This window comes from Phragmites australis, chromosome 19, assembly GCF_958298935.1.
Source record: "Phragmites australis chromosome 19, lpPhrAust1.1, whole genome shotgun sequence".
NCBI classification, from domain to species: domain Eukaryota; kingdom Viridiplantae; phylum Streptophyta; class Magnoliopsida; order Poales; family Poaceae; genus Phragmites; species Phragmites australis.
In genome coordinates, this window is record NC_084939.1 from 25,521,165 (window position 1) to 25,542,432 (window position 21,268).

At 43.5% G+C, this 21,268-nt stretch overlaps 2 protein-coding genes across 4 annotated transcripts; both read right to left on the reverse strand.

Annotated features, from left to right (window-relative positions):
- Positions 1–64: 64 nt before the first annotated feature.
- LOC133900754 (uncharacterized) lies at positions 65–1,486 on the reverse strand. The gene is made up of 4 exons (XM_062341983.1): positions 1,406–1,486; positions 1,186–1,323; positions 808–1,041; positions 65–163 (listed from the first exon to the last, which is right to left on the reverse strand). The coding sequence occupies exons 1-4, from the start codon at positions 1,484–1,486 to the stop codon at positions 80–82; spliced, it is 537 nt and encodes a 178-aa protein (XP_062197967.1). The 3' UTR covers positions 65–79.
- A 7,255-nt stretch (positions 1,487–8,741) lies between these two features.
- On the reverse strand, positions 8,742–18,723 carry LOC133900100 (actin cytoskeleton-regulatory complex protein PAN1-like). Of its 3 annotated transcripts, none has more exons than XM_062341222.1 (8): positions 18,524–18,723; positions 18,184–18,376; positions 15,078–15,325; positions 14,115–14,288; positions 13,849–14,005; positions 13,598–13,737; positions 13,465–13,500; positions 8,742–9,909 (listed from the first exon to the last, which is right to left on the reverse strand). In XM_062341222.1, exons 2-8 carry the CDS (start codon positions 18,326–18,328, stop codon positions 8,998–9,000), a joined length of 1,812 nt encoding a protein of 603 aa, XP_062197206.1. In that variant the 5' UTR covers positions 18,329–18,376; positions 18,524–18,723; the 3' UTR covers positions 8,742–8,997. The 3 variants fall into 3 exon arrangements, with proteins under 3 accessions (XP_062197206.1, XP_062197204.1, XP_062197205.1); XM_062341220.1 differs by having other exon boundaries at positions 18,184–18,394; XM_062341221.1 differs by having other exon boundaries at positions 18,184–18,419.
- Positions 18,724–21,268: the final 2,545 nt, after the last annotated feature.

Here is a 21,268-nt window from a genome sequence, read left to right on the forward strand (position 1 = left end):
TAGTAGTACTCCAGGCTTGTGGTGGTCCAGAGGTGTTACACAAAGCCATCCAGATCATCACTGGAGTTGCTTCTAATTTTCAAACAAGTGGAATTCGTATGACACTGTCACACACATTAGATCCAGTTATGCTAATTGAGCACTGGGTTTGCTTGTCAGATTCCTGGGAGGAAAAAAAAATCCATAAATGTCATTATACTAAAATGCCATGGAAAAAATTCAAGATGAGGATATCCTATGAATCCATACATCAGACAAAAAACATCACTATTGATAGTCCTAAAGTATGGAAACAACTAGAGAAAGATGACAATGACCGATGATATTATGATTTGTGACAACCTATCGCCATAAAGCATAGTACAGTTGGGATTTCAGGATGATCCCAAGTTCAGGTGCAGTGGACCTCATGGGACCTCTATAAGCTATGGTAAGAAGCAGCATGTTTTCGTATCCAAAATCGATTAAAAAGGTGTGCTTATCCAAAATCGATTAAAAAGGTGTGCTTACATTTTAACTTTGTTTCTCCACAAAAAAAAAAATAGATATAGAACTTCTGAATAGAATAACTGAAACTTTGCATTGCGCCCCATGATTCAGAGCACTTAACGTTAAGTTTCAGTTCCTACATCAAGCATGCAGAAATATGGATGCACAACATATCCCAAGAATACATCAACACATGGTAGTCTCAATATAGGTTCATACTACCGTGCATTTCCAACAACTGAGAGCATATTGAAAAGAACCTCAATGAGCGAACTTGAACAACAAGACTCCAAGCACAGAGAAAATCGAATAACCAACCTCATGATGGCCTCGTTGATCAGTTGGAGTGTGGGGTTCTTGAAAGCTTGATCTCCCTTTGTGGAAAAATCTACTGTTGCTCTTTGGTGGGACACTCACAACTGGATTTGGTTGAGGGTCCTCAGGTGATGAGAAATCGGTGCTATCCATTGTTGAAATTGAAACACATTCCTCAAAATAATTCATTGCCTCTTCAGCTAAATGCCTTGACACTTTCAGTCTTTCTATACTACTCTGAAACCCCAACACAGATATAAAGGTCAGCTCAAATGGAAAAGGGAACAGGCAGCCCAAGATTTCATATTATGAACGCAAATCAATCTCTAGATTCTACTGATAAGTGGATCGTATTAAAGTATGGAGTAGTGAGTATATTACCTTTCTTCTTCGACGTTTTTCATGTGTCCCAGTAAAATTTTGAACTGTTACTATGTCCTTTAGCATTGTACTCAGCTCTTGTTCAAGCTGCTCTTCAACAGTCAAATCTGCCCGAAGCTTTCGATCGTGTTCATGTGACTGCAATCAAGCAGTAAAATGTTATAGTTGATAACTGCATTTAACTAAAGGCACGATACAGTTGGCACAACAGTTATCAGACCTGTTTGAGTTTTACTGTATATTCTGTTATGTCAGAAGCCAGTTCAGAGGTGTCTGGATCAAACTCAAAAGGAATTTTCATTTGTTCTCACTGCTGGTTTGTTCTTTTTTTAGAAACGATGGTGGGAGGTCCGCCAATTTTATTAGATAAGGAGTAAAAAGGAGTTTGGGAAACCAAAAAAAAACGACCACCCGGTCAGGGAGACATGAACAGAGGGAAAAAACAACTCGACAATAGCAACAGCAGAGAGAGGCAAAGAAAAAACCATTAAAAGACACCTAAAGAAGACAGATAAAGGTAGGTCTCGTCCTTGATCTTGAAAGCCACTTCGATCGCCGTCTTACTTAAGTTTTGGAAAGTCCTTGAGTTTCTCTCTTTTCGAATATTCCACAAAAAACAAGAACAAGACCGTCAAATTGACGTCTTAGTTGCTTGTCGATCTTATTTGTTGCCGTGCACCACCATCCAAAAATGGTGTGATATTGGTCCACTGTTGGAAGGTTGCGGAGTTGTAGCCAAATTTGAAGGTAGGACCACACTTCTCTCGTGAAAACGCAGTCTTTGCAAAGGTATGTCGGTGTCTCATTTTCTTGATCACATAGTCTACAAGTTTGATCATGGGGCCATCCTCTTTTGGCCAGGTTGTTGGATGTTAGGATCTTGTTTTGCAGAAGTAGCCATACGAACAATTTGCATTTCGGCTGAACTTTGGCCTTCCAGATTGCAGTCATGTTGCATTTAGCCGTCGTGCCGTGGAATTGCTGGTTTGTTCCATGGTGCAGTTTGTCTGAAACCAGCTCAACAGCATCTGGACCAAACCCAAGAGGTATTTCCATTTGGAACAGAAGTTTTGTGTATCGATTCTCCGTTGTATCATTCATCTCTGTGTTTTTTTTTTTCATATTTTTCTCGTCACGACTTGATACAGGTCAAAGGTGGTCGTTATGTCAAGTACCGAATTTTTTTATCTCAAGTACCCATTTTCGTTCTCCCTCCACTTGTAATGGTTGATCCTGAAATTTTATCTGCTGATTCTCCGTATCATTCCAAATGTTTGCGATTTATTTCATATTTTTTCGTTGCTGTTTGATTGGGAAACAAAGTGAAACAGGAGGTTCAGGGGTGGTCGGTATTCAAAATACCGTCCACCCCGAGTCCAGAAATCTCTTTTTTCGTTTTCTCCCGACAGTTTGTCTTTGACTCTAAAACTTTGTATGTTGTTTCAACATCGGACATCCATATCTACGAAATTTTGCAGATTTTAGCTTGGCGATTTGTTTGCAGAATCAAGCGAAACATCAGGTCAGAGGGTAGTCGTTATTTGAAACCCCGACCACCCCTTCCTTCTTCCTCGCCGCCTCCGGCGCCCCACGGTTGTTTCCCTGACAGCACAGCACAGCACGCACGCAGGCAGATTGGTTGGCATTAGCGCTGTCCATGGATCACGTACGGCGGAGTAGCTCCACAGATCGTCGCCAGCCGGCTGTTCGATCTCCGGCTCGCCGCGGCGGCGGTGGCGGCATAAGACTAAGAATTTTTTTTTTCTAGAATACGCAGGAGACGTGCGTATCTTTGCATTAAGGAAGACCCGGAAGAAAGATCCGGTAGCAAGCCAAGTTTTTAGAGATTAGATACAACAGACCCTTAGGTCCACAGAACAAGAAAGAAAGAAGAAAGAAAGAGGAAAAAAAATACAGGGAGATAAGCAACAAGAACCAGCCAGCTACAGCGCATTGCACAGATTATAAAATTGACTGAAACCTACGCAAGTGAGCCAGAAGCGTAGCAAGGTGAACCGCTCCGGCTGCTTGCTCCGCCGCTCTCCAGATGGAAGCCGACATTGATGCGGTAGAAAAACGGCCATTATTGAACGATGCTGTTACGCGTCACCCAAATTGTCCAAGCAGCTAGGAGGATAAGAGAGTCCAAACCACAGTGCAGATCCCTGGCAACGCTACCTCTCAAGTTGAGCCACCAGTCACAAAAAGACGGATGATCCAGAGGAGGTTGAACTCCTAGGAGTCGCCACCAAATTTCCCTCGCCCAGACACACTGGAGAAGCAAGTGGTTCGTCGTCTCAGGAAGTTGGGAACAGAACGCACAAGAGCCATCTGCCTGCAGACCGTGGCACTGCTGACGATCTGCCGTCCACAACCTTCCTAACAAACCCTACCAAGCAAAGAATTTCACCTTTCTGGGCGCCTAAGACTTCCAGATCATCTTGGCGCCAATGAAGAACTCGGAACCCTGGAAGAGCATCCTATATGCAAAACGAGCCGAATACTCGCCAGTTGCAGTCCACCTTCACACCGGCCGGTCTTCACCAGTAGAGAGGTGGACAGAACCCAGCCGAACCCATAGCCGCAGGTACTGAGCAATCATGTCCAGATGGAGCGGCCCCGACAAGTCTCTGGTCCAACGCCGCCCACACAAAGCATCAGCCATGGTTCTGGAGTTGACCACTGAAGGAGCAACGCAATGAAGAAGATCAGGAGCCAGAGAGCGAATAGACTTGCCGCCTGTCGGAGGATGAACTCCTGTCGCAGGGATCCCGAGAGGCCCCTTTTTAAAGATTCGGCCGGGGGGATGATCCTGAACGAGTTCGTCGGGGGAATAAATGGAAACGGAAATAAATGCAACGGTCGGTGGTGGGGGAATGATCGACCTAGTGCAAAAAGAAATAAATGCACCGGGGTGTAGACAGGTTCGGGCCGCTCGGGGGCGTAATACCCTACTCCTGTGTGGATGCAATATACTTCTTTGAAGGGAATCCTTCAAGGATGTGCCTGGTTACAAGGGTGTATGGCTAACAGAGAGCTTGGGGCTCCCTTGCTCTAGCTCTACTCGAGCTTGCTTGTGGTGTTCTTCGAGAGTGTCGGGTTGGTTTTTGGGCTTGTCTTCCTGTGGTTCTATGTCGGTTTCTTAGGTCTGTCTTCCTGTGTTATCCATCCCTTCCTTTTATACACACGCCGACCTCGACTTACCCCAAATGGGAAAGTGGGGGCACGAGTTCCAATACACCACGGAGAAAGGCGTCATCATTCCGTCCGAACGAAGTGACAGGGGCGGTGGAAAAATGCGGTGCGTATCCGACCACCCGTTACTGTGGACGTCTTGGCGCCGTTGAGAGGGCCCACCGGGCGGCCACAGAGGCACCCGGCGCGCCCACCCTGTCTTGTTCTTCTGTCAGGGCAGGGTGGCAGGCGGAACACTTTGATCCTGGCAACGTTATCCCGAGATACCCCGGATGATACAGGACGTGACCCGTGCAATTAATGGACCCACGCCCCTTTGCCAAAGCATGGCAGGGACTAACACTGCGGCGTGGGCAGTTGGGAATGTCAGGATGTCAGGCCGCGCATGCCCATTAAATGCAGCTTCGGACCTTTGACTGGATGACACCTCGCCGACGGGTCCTTCCGGGTCGTCGGGGCGTCGGGTGATCTTGCGCGAACCTTCGGGGAACCGAGTGCTCGGGGGCTGCCACGTGCAGCCCCGAGCACTCTCTCCCGAGCACTTCCTGTAGAACCTTCGGGGAACCGAGTCCTCGGGGGCTGCCACGTGCAGCCCCGAGCACTCTCTCCCGAGCCCTTCTGTAGATCCTTCGGGGAACCGAGTCCTCGGGGGCTGGCACGTGCAGCCCCGAGCACTCTCTCCCGAGCCCTTCTGTAGATCCTTCGGGGAACCGAGTGCTCGGGGGCTGCCACGTGCAGCCCCGAGCACTCTCTCCCGAGTACTTGGTTGTTTGGCCCATCGGGGGACTATGGTACTCGGGGCGAGCGGGCACCCTCCCGAGCACTTTCTTCCCGGTACTTGGACTCTGCGGGTCATCGGGGAACTGGGGTGCTCGGGAACCAGAGGCTGTGGTCCCGAGCACCTTCTCCCGAAACTTAGATTTTCCTCATCTTGCAGGAGGGACTTCGCGAGATAGTGACACGTGGCGGACGGCCGGCCTGGTCTTGGGACTCAGGGACCCCCAGTTCCTGGTACACCGACACCGCCCAACCAAGAATCTCTCCAAAACAGCGTTCTTCTTCCATTGCCGACCTCCACGGTCGTTGAAGCGTCAAAGAGAGCAAGAACCGGGCGCTCATGCTGCAAAGGAAGAGAGCCCCAAGGCCTATCAGGGTCCGTCCTCTACCACCAAAGCCACCGCAAGCGGAGGGCCACCCCAACACGCCGAAGATCGAGAATACCGAGTCCACCGTAATCGAGTGGTCGGCAGACCTTGGACCAAGCGACAGTGTTGCAGCCCCCGGATGAGGTTCTCTCCCCGGCCCATAAGAAAGATTTTCTAATCTTGTCGACCTCCTTAATCACCCAATGTGGCACGATAATGGACAACATGATATGCAACGGCGTAGAGGACAGCACAGAACGCACCAGAGTTGCCACTGGTTTCGACGGGCCTGGGATTCGCAATGATAGCGCCTGGCGACGATGTTTTCGTGAATGCCATCTCATCTGTAAAGTAAATTCTACTATACTCTTTACCGAAAAATCCCTACGAGACGTTTCTTTGATCCAACAACTGGTACGTGCAACTCAAGTAAGAAGAGAGACACCTGTCATATATAAGAAGAAATCTTTCTGTAAGATCGGATCTTATAGAATTTTTTTTCACCCATCTGTGCCCTAGGCCACTAGCAGAAAAATGCAGTCCTCTAAAAAATAAAAATCAGAAAATGCATATAGATAGTTGAAGTTGAAGTTCAGTTGGATTCGAAGTTTGCAGAGCACATATAGAAAGTTGAGTTCAGTTTTGTTTGAAAAAAGAGTTTTATTAACTCTCATCATTATATCAAACTAATATAACTGCACAAGAGTTTATCGTCGGTCTCTGCATACAGCTATAGTTGAGTTCAGTTAAAGAAATTAGTCTGATTAGCAGCCATCCAATTGCAAACAGCATGTGGCACCATTAGAAATGTAGACTCGAGTATGGCATGCATCTACCACGGGTGGTGGTCCAAGAGCTAAAAAGGCCAAGAATGTCTCAATGACTGATTGCGGAGGAGCCACGCAAGACGGAGCTCGGCCAACTGATCTGATAGCCGGTCAAATCTGTGGACTTGAGAGACAGATGGTCCTTGGACAACCTCACTTCCATGTTCAGAGCCACCTGTGGGTGCCTAGCACTACATTGTTTACTCTTACTACTGACCAACTTCAGAGATGAGACACAATCAAGCAGATTTTAGTATTAGGAATTGAATTGGAATAATATCGGATATGTATGTATTGTCCATATATATTTACTTACTCGGGACTAGAGAGTGCATAGCTGCTGCGGTTCCAAAGGAAGGAGCATGCTATATATCTGTCTATGATACGCTTGTGACCTACTGGCCGTACATCGCCCACAATATAATGCCGATCTGAATCTGGAGCTTGCATTGCTGCTGCATTATTGCAGTGTACGCACAACGAAACAAGATTCTCCAAGAACGGATTATATTGCCAATTTTTCTTTCTTTTGTTTCATTCAGAAGGAAGGACGGCAATGGTATGTGTAGATCATCGACCATGCGTTTAGGATTAGATCTGACAAGTGACCAGCTCAAAAAAAGGGAGGTGTTTCGGTCAAAGACAATCAACCTTCGCTTGTTTTTTCCACCTATAGAATTGACTAGTCTGATTAGCGCGCCTATGTCGCGTCTATTTTTTATTTTTTGTATGGAGCACGACAAAAAAAGATTAAAAAATTAGGTTCACAAATTTTGTATATTTCAATATTTATTTATAAAATTATTAATGTTAAACATATTTAATTAATTATAGAGAAAACAATAGTACTTTGATACATGCACATAGTTTTAACATGTAGGTGAAAGCAATACTAACCTAAAAAAATTTGTTTCATATTTTTTGAGTTTTAGATATTTTTCCAGCTGATTTATTAATATAACTAATATTCATTTCGACATTTTCTAGAATTTTTTGAAAAAGAAAATTACATATGTATGTATACATATATACATATACATATACTTATATATACGTATGTATGTATACATACATATATATACTTGTACGTGTATATATGTACGTATATACGCATATACATATCCAGAGCCACTGCTACAGTAACAACAGTAGCAGAGACTCTGAGAGCTTGAGAATTCTTCAACCGTTAGTATATTGGTATTGATTAAGAGATTGAAGCACATCTCAGGGTGACATGCATGTTCACACAGCTCGGCCATATGATTCATGCATGGCTCGCCCGTTTGCTCCACTCCACTACTAAACATCTCTATGGAGAGCAGAAGAGAAGAGTCGTAGCATGTTCTCTGCATCTGCATGTTCCCGGGCAGTGGAAGTAGCGTGCTTCCAGGCCACTCGCGTACATAGTATATACAAGTTTGTCGCAGTTACTAACACTCTCCAATAAAGTTCGAACAGACACAAGCACTCTTGCATCGATCACCCCCTAGAAGAACTACTACTCCTACACTGCTCCTGCTGCTGCTCACAAGCCTCAGCTGGAGGCTCTACACATGAAGTCCCAACGCAGCGGCGCGGCCATGATCAGTGCCATGCTCGTGCTCCATCATCTTGTCCTGCTGAGTAGTTCGAGCGCAGCAGCGTCGCCGACGACCCTGACTCCTCGCGACAACAGCAATCCTGCACCAGCACAAGGGTTGGTGCTGCAGCGTCGTCGAACCACGGCCAGGAGGTTGCTGCTGCTGCAACCGACGGCGGCCGTGGCCACCAACACCTTTCGTGTCAAGGACGGCGTCCATCAACCGACGACGGCGCCGGGGGCCAAGGCCAAGCCGAACGTGGAGTTCGACGCCAGCAAGAAGCCCGTGCCGGTGCCCAGATTCAACCCCTGGCACAATTAGTTACCGGATCCATCTGATCTGAATGAAGGCGATGACCGGAGCCTGGAAGCTGCTTCTTCCATCTCTTGTCTCCTGTAGGTAGCAATGCTCCTCATCTTGTAGAGAATACTAATCTCATAGTGCTTCTTTTATATGAGCAGGTAATTCTAGTGCCGCATAGTTATAGATCACAAGTGTTTTCATACGATCTCTAGATCTGCTAATTAAGCTAGTTCGTAGCTTCGCTGGAGGCCTCATTTTGTTTAAGATGGAACTGGGAAAATGTCAGTTTCTCTCCAGTGCACTGTTGGCAACATAAGATCAATCTGTGCAAGATATTCGTCGTCTATTTACAAAGGTCAAGTTTGCTGATTTCACCCCATTTAAATCACCATCCCTTGCTCGAACTGACCCCAATGTAGGAAACAAGTGAAGAAGAACAGCAATTTTGCACCAAATGTTTTAATGAAAACAATAAATAAATAAATGTTAACAACAGGACAGATATATGCAGTTCACATCATCCCTATGAGACTATGACCAGTAAGTTTTACAACTGTTTCATCTAAAACTGTTCTACCATTGGGCAACTCTTCAGTAACAATGTCATGTCACTTTCCCTTTGTCTCAGAACTAATTAAGGATCAATGCAAAGAAAAATGAAAGTTTAACTGCTTCACATGACCAGGAAGAGTTCAACAAACTCCTCAGACCAAAAGGAACAGTTATACATCACAAAAGCCGCATTCCTATTCTACAAATCTTTCAGCCTGTGCTGCCTTTATAGCTTGGCGAATGTCGTTGGACAGACGATTGCTGCACCTGCATCGGTGGGAAGAACCCAATGCCTGATGATTGAAAGAATCCGGCTGATGTCGGTGATTGCTGTGGTGCCTGAGGAGACTGCTGTTGCTGGGGTTGGTTCTGAGCTGGTGGAAAGGGAGGTGGAGGGGGTGGCCCGCTTGGTCTTGGAAAACCTGCTGGCAGAATGTTAGACAGTGGAGGCGGAGGTGGCATAGAGCCGGCCATCATCCCGAAAGCTCCCATTCCAATCATCCCTCCAGTACTTTGACTGTATTGTTGCAGAAGTGGTGGCAATAGAGATGGCAATGGTGGTGGAGGTGGTGGAAATGGGCCAGGTGCTTGGTTTGCTTGTGTTGGTGGTTGTGTGCCTCCAAGAGAAGTAGGCACTGCTCCAATCTGTTGTTGCAACTGTGGCAATTTCCCAAAAAAGGGAGGAGCAACCATGTCACCAGTCTGTGCGGATTTCTCAAGCCTAGACCTCTTTTCAATCTGGAAGCCTGGTGGTCCTGCAGAGAGTTCTCCAGAAGGCGATCCACTATTCATGGAAGCAGCATGCTCAGCGACAAAGGATGACAAAATGGAGGACAGCACCTGCTCAGGTGCTGACAAAGATGCAAGCTTATCTGCCATAGCTGCTGCCGTTTTCTTGGACTCATCACCCACTGCACCGACTGCGGTGGGAAATGAGGTTGCAGGATGCAGTGGCTGTAACTGGGGAGATATTGACCTTACTCCTGAACCCTGCACCATGGTAGCTGTTCGCTCTGGAGTAATCATGAGTGGACTAGAGCTCGATCCTGCACCATTGGTGACAAGGGCACCACCATGTTGTTGTCTTAGTTGCATGGCACGTGCAGCCTCTATTCGAGCAACCTATTTTGGCAATTAGATCAGAGATTAGACGAATATCAATTTACTTATTTCTCAAATAACAGCTAAAGCACGATTACAGTTGCAGAAAAGATACTACAATCTCATATATGATGATAGTTATCAATACTGGAAAAAAAAGTTAAGTGTGCCCCCATAGAAAAATTCCAGCAAGAAGTTCACAGGAATGAACAATACAATTGAGGAGCAGCAATAGTCAACAAGACATATGCATGGCTCCATCACTATAGGCGCATTTTTTCATTAAAAAAACAAACAAAAGAAGAAAACAGACACATTTTGCTATCAGCACATTCCCATCAGACAAAGGAATGCAAGGGCCAGACTAGGAAGATGTGAAGACCTAAGACCTGTATGGCTGGTGCTGTACAGGGCCACGCTCTGAAAAGTAGATAACATATCAAGGTGCTAGGGAAGCAGTCTAGGTTGGCCTTTTCAAATTAACACGCTTAAGTTGGAATCAGGAGGCAGTCCAAGTGAGCAGTGGGCTTCTTATAAAGGCCATGTGCTGGTCAGGTTGCAATAGGAGCTGGTAAGAGGCATACTTGTGTTACAAGGATGCTAGATGGCTCAGCCAACACATGTGTTCACAGCTCGCTAGCCCCGGTGGGATTCGTTAAAACAAGAATTCATAAGTCTAGAACTCTTTTAACAGAAACCTGCATGAATTTAGAATTTGGTGCTAGTTACAGTGAGATTGAAAACCACTTTTGAAATGCCAGTTCCAAAATGACATTTCAAAAGTTACAGTGAGATTGAAAACTCTTTTAACAGAAACCTGCATGAATTTAGAATTTGGTGCTAGTTACAGTGAGATTGAAAACCTTTTGAAATGTCAGTTCCAAAATGAGGACCGTTACACCCAAATATGTGGGGAGTTGCGTGAGACGTGGAAGCTATATTGTCAAACACATGAAGTTGAATATTTCACACCAACATATGTACAATTACAACAAATTTCAGCGAACTCTAAGCCTTGTAGATGTATTATCTTTGCCCTCCAAAGTGTCTCGAGATTTGTGGAAATACATGGCAAAGGTTAGAAGACAGCATGGTGATCTGAATTTCGAAAGTTTGCAACAATCTCGATAGGGATGCCATTGGGCAAACATTACCCATGCAGTTATGCCCAAATCCATACCCTCAATATTGGTAGTGTCGGGTAAGGGTAAGAATGAGAAACTGTCGTCGGGTATGTCCTGCGCAAGAACAAGGCAGCCGGCGGCAACATATTTCCTGCAGGTCAGGCCTAAATTAGTTTAAGTTAATTAGATTTGAGTTATTATCTTTCATTAGTTGGAAATGTCATGGGCCTAATTCCCATGGGCCAGGGCCAGCCCAACCTGGAGGCGGCAGCAGCCAGGGTCAAGACTATCGCCTGCCCACGCCGCCAGAGGAGAGGCGGCCAGCATAGGTGTGGCAGATCAGTCTAGGTTCAGACAGAATCCAACTTGGTTAAGCTTAGCTGTTGGGTTGTTTTAGATTTGGTTTGTTAGCTAGTTGGATTATTGGGTTTGTTAGTAGGTTTGTTAGCTAGATAGGATTAGGTGGCCGGCTATATATAGCTGGCATTAGGCATCATGTATCCTCAAGCAATAAAGAAGTCCCTCCTTTATCTATCTCTCTACCTCTCAGCTGTTTCTCCCTTCTCTCTCTGTTCTGCCTCTGTCCTTTCTGCTGTTCTATTCTTCTCCTGCCGAAAACCCCTGCTGATCTTGTTGTTCCCCTGTGCCTCCCTCTCTTCTTCCCCTCTCTCCTGCGCTACCTTAGCCAGGCTCTACCAGTTCACTTCCTAGTTTTAGTCCTAGTTGCAATTGTTAGGGAAAGCATTATATAAGCTTGCCTACTCCCAAGAAAATCACACAAGAATTAGCATTCTACCTTCCCCGTCCCCTTCTCAAACTTGTCACGCCAAGGCGGTAGCTGACCACACAGCCACACCGATAAAAGTCCACGGCCAAGTCCTCTAACACACCACAACTATCTCCTCCAATCTAATCCTTCCCCCAATCTCCCAACCCGCTTGAAATTGAAAGTAATGTTCCCACTCTATATATCAAAGAAAAAGTTCTGTATCTTGATTTTCAAATCGCTTCCGCACCATATAATTTCCACGAGATCAATTAAAATTTGTTGGACATGATTCAACGTATAGGGATCTACTTTGCACACATTGGCAGGACTAACTGCACAAGTGGGGCCCATAGGCTTGAAGAAAATGAATGGTAAAAGACTTAAAGTTCAATATTTTGAATTCTAACCTTGCATTGACACCATAAAGTTTTCATGGATGAAATTTGGTGGAAATAATTCGATAAGCAGAGGAGCTGCTTTGTGCAAATTGATGGGTCCAAGCGCAAAGATAGTACCACTTGCAATGTGGAAACAATGGATAATCAAGTATATTCTCACCTCTGTTCACTGCTCTACCCATATCCTTTCAGTAAATCAGTAGTACCCACTTTTATGGCTATGGATAGATATATAGGTCAAATATAGATGGGTATGGACACAGAAGTCAATTGGGTTCCCAATAATACCATACCCAGTGACAGCCCTAAATCTCGAGGCATGTTTGATGATGCTGAATAGTGTTATGCACTGCATGTACATGTGGGAAAGCGATATTGATGGGAGCAGATGCACGAGAAGGAAATCAAACAATCAGACCTATTATAGAAGTGTCATGAAAGTTGTGGTGAGATGTGAGCTACGTGATTACATTAGGAGCTATACTACGCACCATTAAGAACTAGAAAGCGTATACAAAATAATAAAAATAATTTTAAAGGCTAGGACACTGGACACTTTTCTTGTTGTGAAGGCTGATCCATTCTTTGTTTGAAAAGAACAAATAACAAATTGGAAAAATGTCAGTGCACAGAACAGTCAGATCACACCATGGTCCAAGCAATCCAAATGCATCTAAGCACACCTTAAAAGACCATCTTGGACTTCAGGCGCACCAAGTTGTTATGATCATTGACATATATGTGCAGCAAACAGATACCAAGCAGAGCACAGTTGGTCTGCCTTTCATCGCAAAGGCAAAATATACTAGAGATTCCGAAGTCATTAGCTATCCTATTAGAGGATTAAGGATTTAAGCAATAGAACCATGTTAGAGCTTCTCTATGCATCTGTGAGTTGGCTACCACCCTTTTTAAATTATTTATCACACTATAGATACTGAACGTGTGGACGCAACTTCACCAATGGGATACCATTGATAAAGCAAAAACTCCACTTATGCCCACATGTCATGGGACATCTTAGGAAGTACCAAGATGAAAGAATGGTTCCCAGACTTTAACATGGAAAAAAAACATAGCTGGGCCAAGGAAGATAAACATCATAATGAGAATACTTACAGATCCAAGAACATGATCAGCATGTATTTATGACCTAATAAACCCTGTTTAGTTGGACATGAACAGGCATCATAGGATAGAATGATCTACGATGTGATTTTGCAAGGAATAACAACAAATGAAAAGGACAATAACATGCAAGAAGACATAAAAGAATAATTCTTACTTTCAACTGGCTGTGAAGAAGCTCCGACTTCGACTCCTGTTATATAAACAAGGAAAACATAAGTTTTTAAAAACATGAGGCATGTGTAATAGAGATGGAACATTTGGAAGATAATAAAAGGAGTGCTTAAGACCTGTTCGCTGAGGGCTTCTTTTAATTGATTGATCAGGAATATCCTCACCGTCTCGACACTTTCAAGTTGTTCAATGCACTTCTTTAGGGTTGCTTCTTGTTCTTGAAGGTCGGAAATCAATGATGATGCTGGCTGAATACCTTATGAAAAATAAATAGGCCAAAATAGCAGAAAGCATAACAATGGTGTCAAATTTCTTCAACAGCAGAAATCCATAACATTAATAACTAGTGAGTGAGCAAAATCCTTACCATGGGTACAAGCATCATCTATAACTTTATTTATCTTCTTCCAAACCTCAACAGTACTCTTACATTTTTTCAAAGCTGTATCTTCATCAAAATGTTTATCAAGCACCGATTGGTATGCAGTTACAATCTTTTCAGGCATCCCGCCAACAGTCAGTTTCTACAGTAATAGACCAACACTAAGAAGGCACTCTCATACCCAATTCAATATGTTAAATCCACCAGATACAAGAAAGCAAAATTGTGCCACAGGATAGTAGGCAACTTACTTTTACTATTGTACTGGAATCCTTCCGTGCAGCTTTGGAGTTTGAAGAGGGATTAGAGCTAGGGTTCAAACTATTCCCAGTGTTATCCAATGCAGGAGGGTTGTCACCAAGAATGTCATCTTTCAGACTTCCAATACGGGTCCCAAAAACTTTCCGTTCATCCCAAATTCGTATCTGTAGTTCCAAAAAATAACAAAATGGAAACATTTCTTTTTTATTTTGGTATTGCAATAAAAAATGAAGTAAATGATTAAATTTTCCATCGGTTTATCCATAATTAACCTATTCTCGATGCATACAGTATCTTATTAGAGCAAATGGCTCCATCAAACTTTGCAACAAATTTCCTTTCAGAATATTGACGAAGGTCCAAGCAAATTCTGATTGAAGGACCCCATGCAAATATTTATACACCTAAGGAACACAAGTGGAAGAAAGACCGGATTGCTGTTTCTGGTAGCTGAATACCAATTTACCAAACAAGACAATCACCATGAAAAGACAATGATATTTATTGAACCCATCACTCTTGAAAAAAGAGGGAAATGAGGCTAGAAACTAAAAGGTGTATTCGCTAAATTAGTTGATAAAACTCTTGTATGACTTTGTGCTCACATTTTCTGCACATATGTATGTCAAACCCTACTGTACCATGCAAATGACCACGACCGTACCTTCAGAAGACATCAGAGCAAAAAATATCTGGAATCCAGAGAAGTATACCAGGGAATAACAGGATAGTTGAATAACTTAAAAGCAGAAATAACATATGGCTCCAATACTTTGCTATATCAACTAAACCAACAGCAATCATTGATCCAATGGTACTATAGTACCATGATGGTACTAACACATTTAAATCCTCCAGCGTTGGGCAAGGCACTAGGAGCACTCTAGAATTAAAGGAGTTGCTGGACTGCAAAGCATTAATCATGTAACAGTGAAACAAATAAAAAATCGTACCAATCTCGCCACCACTTTCTTTCCTTCGTCTCCCCCAATTTCATAGACATGTTTCAGTGATCTAGGTAGAACCCTCCAGAACTCATTCACATATTCTCCTCCCTTACGTTTGCTGTTTTGCAGTATGTCATTTGATAGATACAGGAACGATATCTTCTTATCCTTTGTTGCACTATTAAACTGCTTTTCCCATGTGTCTACAACCCTTCTGGCTCTCTTGCGGTGAAAAATGCACCGTTGTGAAAGTGCTGCATAAGAATTAAGGAACACCCGGAAAAAACACTACTGCAATCAAGGTGCAAAGTTACATAGAGAAAAAAAATCTTATTAAACTTGACATCATGAACAGCAAGAGGAAATGAGGAAATAAATAACTAATGTGGTCATTTACTGCTTGAGAAAACTGGACTAAATTAAACCATATTGTATCAAGACATAATTAAAGCACACAAGGAATATAAGCCACATAGCTGAGTCTACCAACATGAACAAAAAAGGGAGCATACTTCCCAGGTTGATATAGGCTCCATCTTAAAACCTACCTACCATGTAAATTCCCATTAGAAAATGGTCCACAGTTTCAGTCATCTCATCTTGATTTGATGGTGAGTCTTATATTACATCTCTAGAAGCATAACACTGTTTCGAGCCCCAAAAAAGAGCAACATTCCGCATAAAAACAAGAAATTTGGATTTTTGCCACTCTAAAGAATGGGCTTCGCAGTTTTGCCACTCCAAACATTGCTTCTTTGGTTTCCTTGCCATTATGCAGTTTTAAAACAATGTTTTGAGTGCCACTATACATAACATGAATTGACATAATGGCAAGGAAATCAAAGAGGCCATGCTTTGAGGGCAATTCTACGAAGCCAATCTTTGGAGTGGAAAAACTGCTAAGCCAACTCTTTAGAGTGAAAAAAATCCAAATTTCTCCATAAGAACTAAGGTTCAGTGGTGGAAACCAAGGTAGGTGAGTATAAATTAAAGGTCTGGATGAGCGTGGAAAGTTAACAACGGCTGAGATCATTAGCTTCTTCAGGATACGAATTGTTAGTATGTAAGACATTTCTAAAAGACACGGCAATATTTGCAGTACATTTCATCATGACTTGCTTAGAAATGGAGTGGCATATACCATATACTACATGGACTTCCCCACACAGGATGCAAGCACAATGACATGGATATAATCATATGATTCTCCCTTTTTATGGTCAATATAGGACAGCATGCAGCATGCTAAATGTTACACCCTTACTTCAACTCCAAAAGTTTCCCTTGCAGGATTTGTTCAATCAATAATGTTGTAGGATATATCTTCTCTTAACTGGTTAGTTGGCTTGAAATGAAGATATATGGCCATAATGTAATAGCCTATGCAACACCAATACGGATAAGGGATACGCCATTTTTTCAGAAAACCCAATATGCAGATACGTTTTACTATTTTTTAAAATAAAAAACATGAACAAGAGAGACAGCCTCAGACTCTGAACATCTACTGATTGTTATGTTCATAGCAACTCTGGTATCTACCCAAATAAGTGACCACATGGGCCTGCGCCCTGCAGTTCTGAACAAACTACTGACTTTGCAGATGCTCAGAGGCCCATATGACCAAATGCACAGCTATTCAATATGTTGTACTACTGTGTACCCCATCCTCAATATATCAATTTCACTGGAGGACACCAAATGCGGGCGGCTGTGCTATAACAGATTTCGGGGCAAGCGAACGGGCTACTCACCAAATCTGGAGGGCAGTTGCCGGCTGGAGGGAGTGGAGGCGTGGGCGGGCGGGCGGGCTTCTGCTGGCTGGAGGCATGGGCAGGGGTGGCTTCCGGATGGAGGGCGGGTCAGCTTCCGGCTGTAGGCGCGGGCGGGCAGGGCGGCTGTCGACTGGAGACACGGGTGGCCGCCGGCGTGGTCGCGACCGACAACAACGGCTGGGGCCTGGCGAGATGCGAGAGCCGAGAGGGAGGCCGGAGGCGAGAAGGAAGCATGTCTTTAGGATTCGAGTGGGCCGAACCAAACTGCTGCTGGGCCGGGCCGTATCCTCTTGAGGTATCCACAAAGTATCTATAAAGTATCTGCTATTTTATGATTTATTTTTTTCCAGATGCTTCTTGAATACGTATCCGAGCCGTATCCGAATCGGATACCGCATAGGACTCAGATATGCTCCTTCTTGGGAGTATCTGTATTTCACATGTAATAGGCGAATTATCTTTGCCAATACAACTTCACCACAATAAAATGCTGCCACAATTTATTTTGAACACAGAATAGGTAAGAACCATCAGAATACCATAGAGATTGTTCAAACAGCTAATTTAGAGCAAAAACAGGTATACTAGTTACTACCAGACTGGTACGTAAATAACAGCAACCAGAAGAGACTAGTTGAGAAGTTAAAATCAGATGACTAAACTGACTTGAGCTCCTTATTAAAGGATGCTGCATATAATTACTGCTCACTTGATATGGTAAACTGAACAGGCTAAAAAAATATGCCCCAACAATAAAGAGACATCTATGACCTAAAGCTTAATACAAAATGTAATGTACAGTCCTAGGAGTTCCTGTCATTATTTTCCATTTCACAAAGAGCACACCCTCAAAAACAATGAAAATCATATCAAAAGAATTGGAAACCAAGCATTGGCAGTAAAAACACAACAAATCAAGTGCAGCACAAAGCTAATTACAATTCTAATGCGGCAAAAGAAAACTATTTTTCTCGATCAAACTGTCCAAGAGAGACAATAGAACCAAAAGAATGATCAGGAAGTACAGAAAAATATATCAGATTTTACTACAGATACACTCATATGAATCACATTCAACCACAAGAGGCAGTCTTGATAACTTCTACCCGTGTGCACCAGCAAACTGATAGAAAAAGACAGGTACAAACCAGAAAAGAAACAGCACACGAAAACTAACCTTGAATGTTCAATGAAATCTCCTAGCCTGTTCTACTCATATACATTGCAACTTGTAATTTAGGGCTTTAGTCGATACTATATTAATCAAAACAGTAAACAGAAAGCAACAGCTAGATTAACAAACTTACAAGCATGAAAGAAAGAAACGAAAAGGATACACTGAATGCTCGCCGCTGAGTTGTTGAGCTTGTTGAGCTTCTCGACCAGCCTCTGCTCGCTAAAGGAGCCGCCTCCCCCGCCGCCGCCGCCGCCGCCGCCGCCGTCCCCCGTTTCCGCGTTTGCATCTGCCTTCGTGCCCGCCATCACGAAGGTTCAGCCCTAACTCCGCTCCCTTGCGGAGACGCTAAAACCCTAGAGAAATTTATGCTTCTTGGGAAAGCAAGATCGAGGCAATCTTGTTCAGGAAAAAAATAGAAAAATCGCCCAAAAATCAGAAAGTTTGGGGATTTCGGTGAAAGGCTGGAGCTTAGGGTTTGAGAGAGAAAGAGAAACGAGTACCTCGGTAGCTAGCTCCCGAGCTTGAGTTTGCCGCCGCAGATGAGGAGCAGAAGGGGAAGGCGAAGGAGAATAAGATGACACCCCCAAAACCAAACCCTCTGTCTTCCTCCCTTTTTTCCCCCTTGGGTGTGTTTTTTTTGGTTTTTTTGGCTGTTGAAGGAGTTCCTTCCTCGTGTTCGCAGCGACGCGAATTTGTGACTATGTTTGAAGAAGAGTGTCCGTTTTCAATAAATTTTAAGATACGGTGGATAAAAGAGTAAAAAAATAACAGTGATAATTTATTCTGACTAAAATGCTACACGCGTTTTGCACGTTAGATGTAGAAGCGTATGGGATCCACACAGAAGGCCGCGTGAAGCTGTGGGAGGGCGTGTGACTCAAAACAGAGCACTTGAGAGGTTGTGGGACACACACGGGAGAGCGCGGGAGAGAGAAAATCGAGTATTTATTAAGTGGTACGAGATGAGTAATTTCTGTGAAGTTCAAGTATAGTCTGCAAGATGTTGAGATAAACCGCGAAAAAAAAGCGCTACGTGTTTTTAAAATAGTAGAGATTTTTTTTTGAAGTTGAAATATTTATCTATTGTAAATATGTAGTACCTTAGTTTTTATTTGTAAATTCAATATGAACGTTCGGCTAGAGAGCGAAGTTGATGATGGTGATGATGTGAATAAGTATGTGGAAGATCAAGCCCCATCAATCAGCCAACCGTTCTTCGAGGAAGAGATGCAAGGGAGTGAAAGTTGAACTGGTGGAAGAAAATGAAAACACGGGTCCATCGAACACGATTCCTTGGGGGATTTTGAGAAGCACTAAAGCTGAAGCAATTGAGGAGTGATTCTTCCCTGCACACTTTGTGTCCAATTTTTTTTTTACCGAATTAGGCACTGAATTCGAGTTGAATTTTAACATCTGTGTTCGATTTCGAGTTGTATTTTGCATGTCTAATTTTTTTACCAAATTAGACATCTAAATTCAAATCGAATTCTAATAATTATAACCGTGTTCAGGTAATACAGAGGACTTCCAAAAGAAGAAAGAAGTGATGCTACCGGTTAGATGGCTAGTAAGATTGCTATGTTCTCTTTTGTCATGTATATTCGGTAGCTAGTACCTGGTAGCAGGAGATGGTCCTTTTGAAGTGGCAACACTGCAACTTCTAGTTCTGGCGGAATGTGGAGGTTTAAGACTCTGCTTGTCGCAAATCCTAGGGCTTATTTATCTTCTGACAGTATTAATCTAGATTGGTAAAGCAAATCCCAGTTTACATGTTTGGTGCCAGAGCACATATCTCAGCACTGGAAAGCTTGAGCAAGGGATGAGCTTGTTGCTTGTTGATGCCGGACTCAGGCATGCTGTTCTGACCTTTGGTGCAGTCCTCTTATGATCACGAAGTGGTCACCCTATTTGATTTGGGTACATATAAATGGATTAGATTTTAACATGTCTTTAGAATCGAGCGATCTGATGATACGTCGGTAAAAAGGGTCATATAACAAGTCCATAGATACTCTTTAGTACAGGAACGCCTCTACCGCAGGGGGAGTAACGATATTTTACTGAAATGGATCACTCAGGAAGAGGGGAGCACCATGATCTTTGATATCCACGGAGACATATGTAATAGTCACGTTTCATACCACACTCTGGTCAGAAAAGCATTATGGCAAGGATTTTATTTTCACACGATCCTCCAGAATACTTGCGAGATGGTGAAATGATGCGAGCTGTGTCAGTACTATGGCCGACAACCAAACCTACTAGCCCAAGCACTATAAACTCTATCACTCTCTTGGTCTTTCATTGTTTGGGGCTCGATATTGTGCGACATTTTCCTAAACCACGTGGTGGTTTTGAATTACTATTCGTGGCAGCCAACAAATTTACTAAGTGGATTGAAGCTGAGCTGATCTGGAAGATCACCGCCGCGGCAACGATTAAGTTCATACGAGGGTTGACGGTGCAGTTTGGCATTACAAACCACAAAATTATGAACAATACGATTCAGTTAGTCAATAGCACTTTTACAAACTACTGTGAAGAGATTGGTACCAAAGTATGCTACACATCGGTGGGACATCCAGAGCAATGGTAGGTCGAAAGGGCAAATAGAATGGAAATACAAGGGTCAAAACTCGAGTCTTTGATCAGCCTCAAAGCTATTTGAGACGTTGGATGGACGAACTAACTAAAGTATTCTGATAATTGTGAATGACCCCTAGCAAAGCCACGACCGAAACTCTATTCTTCCTGGTGTTTTGCGTTGAAGTAATGCTCCCATCTGAGATTGTCCTCCAGTCTCCTTGAGTAGCCAACTACTTAGACGATAACCAGGTGACTCGATAGAAGGATAACATAAACCTAATCAAAGAGTTTCAAGATCACACTCTAATTCAAAAATCCCGATACCAGCAAAGACTCGGGCGTTACCATGACCACAAGGTATGGGAGAGAACCTTGGTTGTAAGCGACCACGTTCTAAGGAAAATCCAGAATAAGATAGGTCAGAATAATCTCTCCCTCAAATGGAAAGGGCCCTACACAGTGGTCGAGATTACCCGACCTGATGCGGTCAAACAAGCCATCGAGGATGGGAAAGTATTACACAATTCATGAAACATAGACCAGTTGCGCAAGTTCTGTGTAAGACTGCTCTAGCGTAAGCCTATTTTCTCTGATTTGCAGGATCTCCCAAACAAGAGTAGATTGCCATCGGCTTGTAAGTTTTTTCGATTCAAAGGTTA

What these genes read in the sequence shown, in the direction of transcription:
- LOC133900100 (XM_062341222.1), bottom strand. Translation starts at nt 18,328, where the DNA reads ATGGCGGGCACGAAGGCAGATGCAAACGCGGAAACGGGGGACGGCGGC. An exon ending in AGAAAGTGGTGGCGAGATTG is followed by an intron (nt 14,289 to 15,077) that starts GTACGATTTTTT and finishes TTGGAACTACAG; the next exon opens with ATACGAATTTGGGATGAACG. An exon ending in TTCTTCACAGCCAGTTGAAA is followed by an intron (nt 9,910 to 13,464) that starts GTAAGAATTATT and finishes TTGCCAAAATAG; the next exon opens with GTTGCTCGAATAGAGGCTGC.
- LOC133900754 (XM_062341983.1), bottom strand. Translation starts at nt 1,486, where the DNA reads ATGAAAATTCCTTTTGAGTTTGATCCAGACACCTCTGAACTGGCTTCT. An exon ending in ATACAGTAAAACTCAAACAG is followed by an intron (nt 1,324 to 1,405) that starts GTCTGATAACTG and finishes GCTTGATTGCAG; the next exon opens with TCACATGAACACGATCGAAA. An exon ending in ATCAACGAGGCCATCATGAG is followed by an intron (nt 164 to 807) that starts GTTGGTTATTCG and finishes TTTTCCTCCCAG; the next exon opens with GAATCTGACAAGCAAACCCA.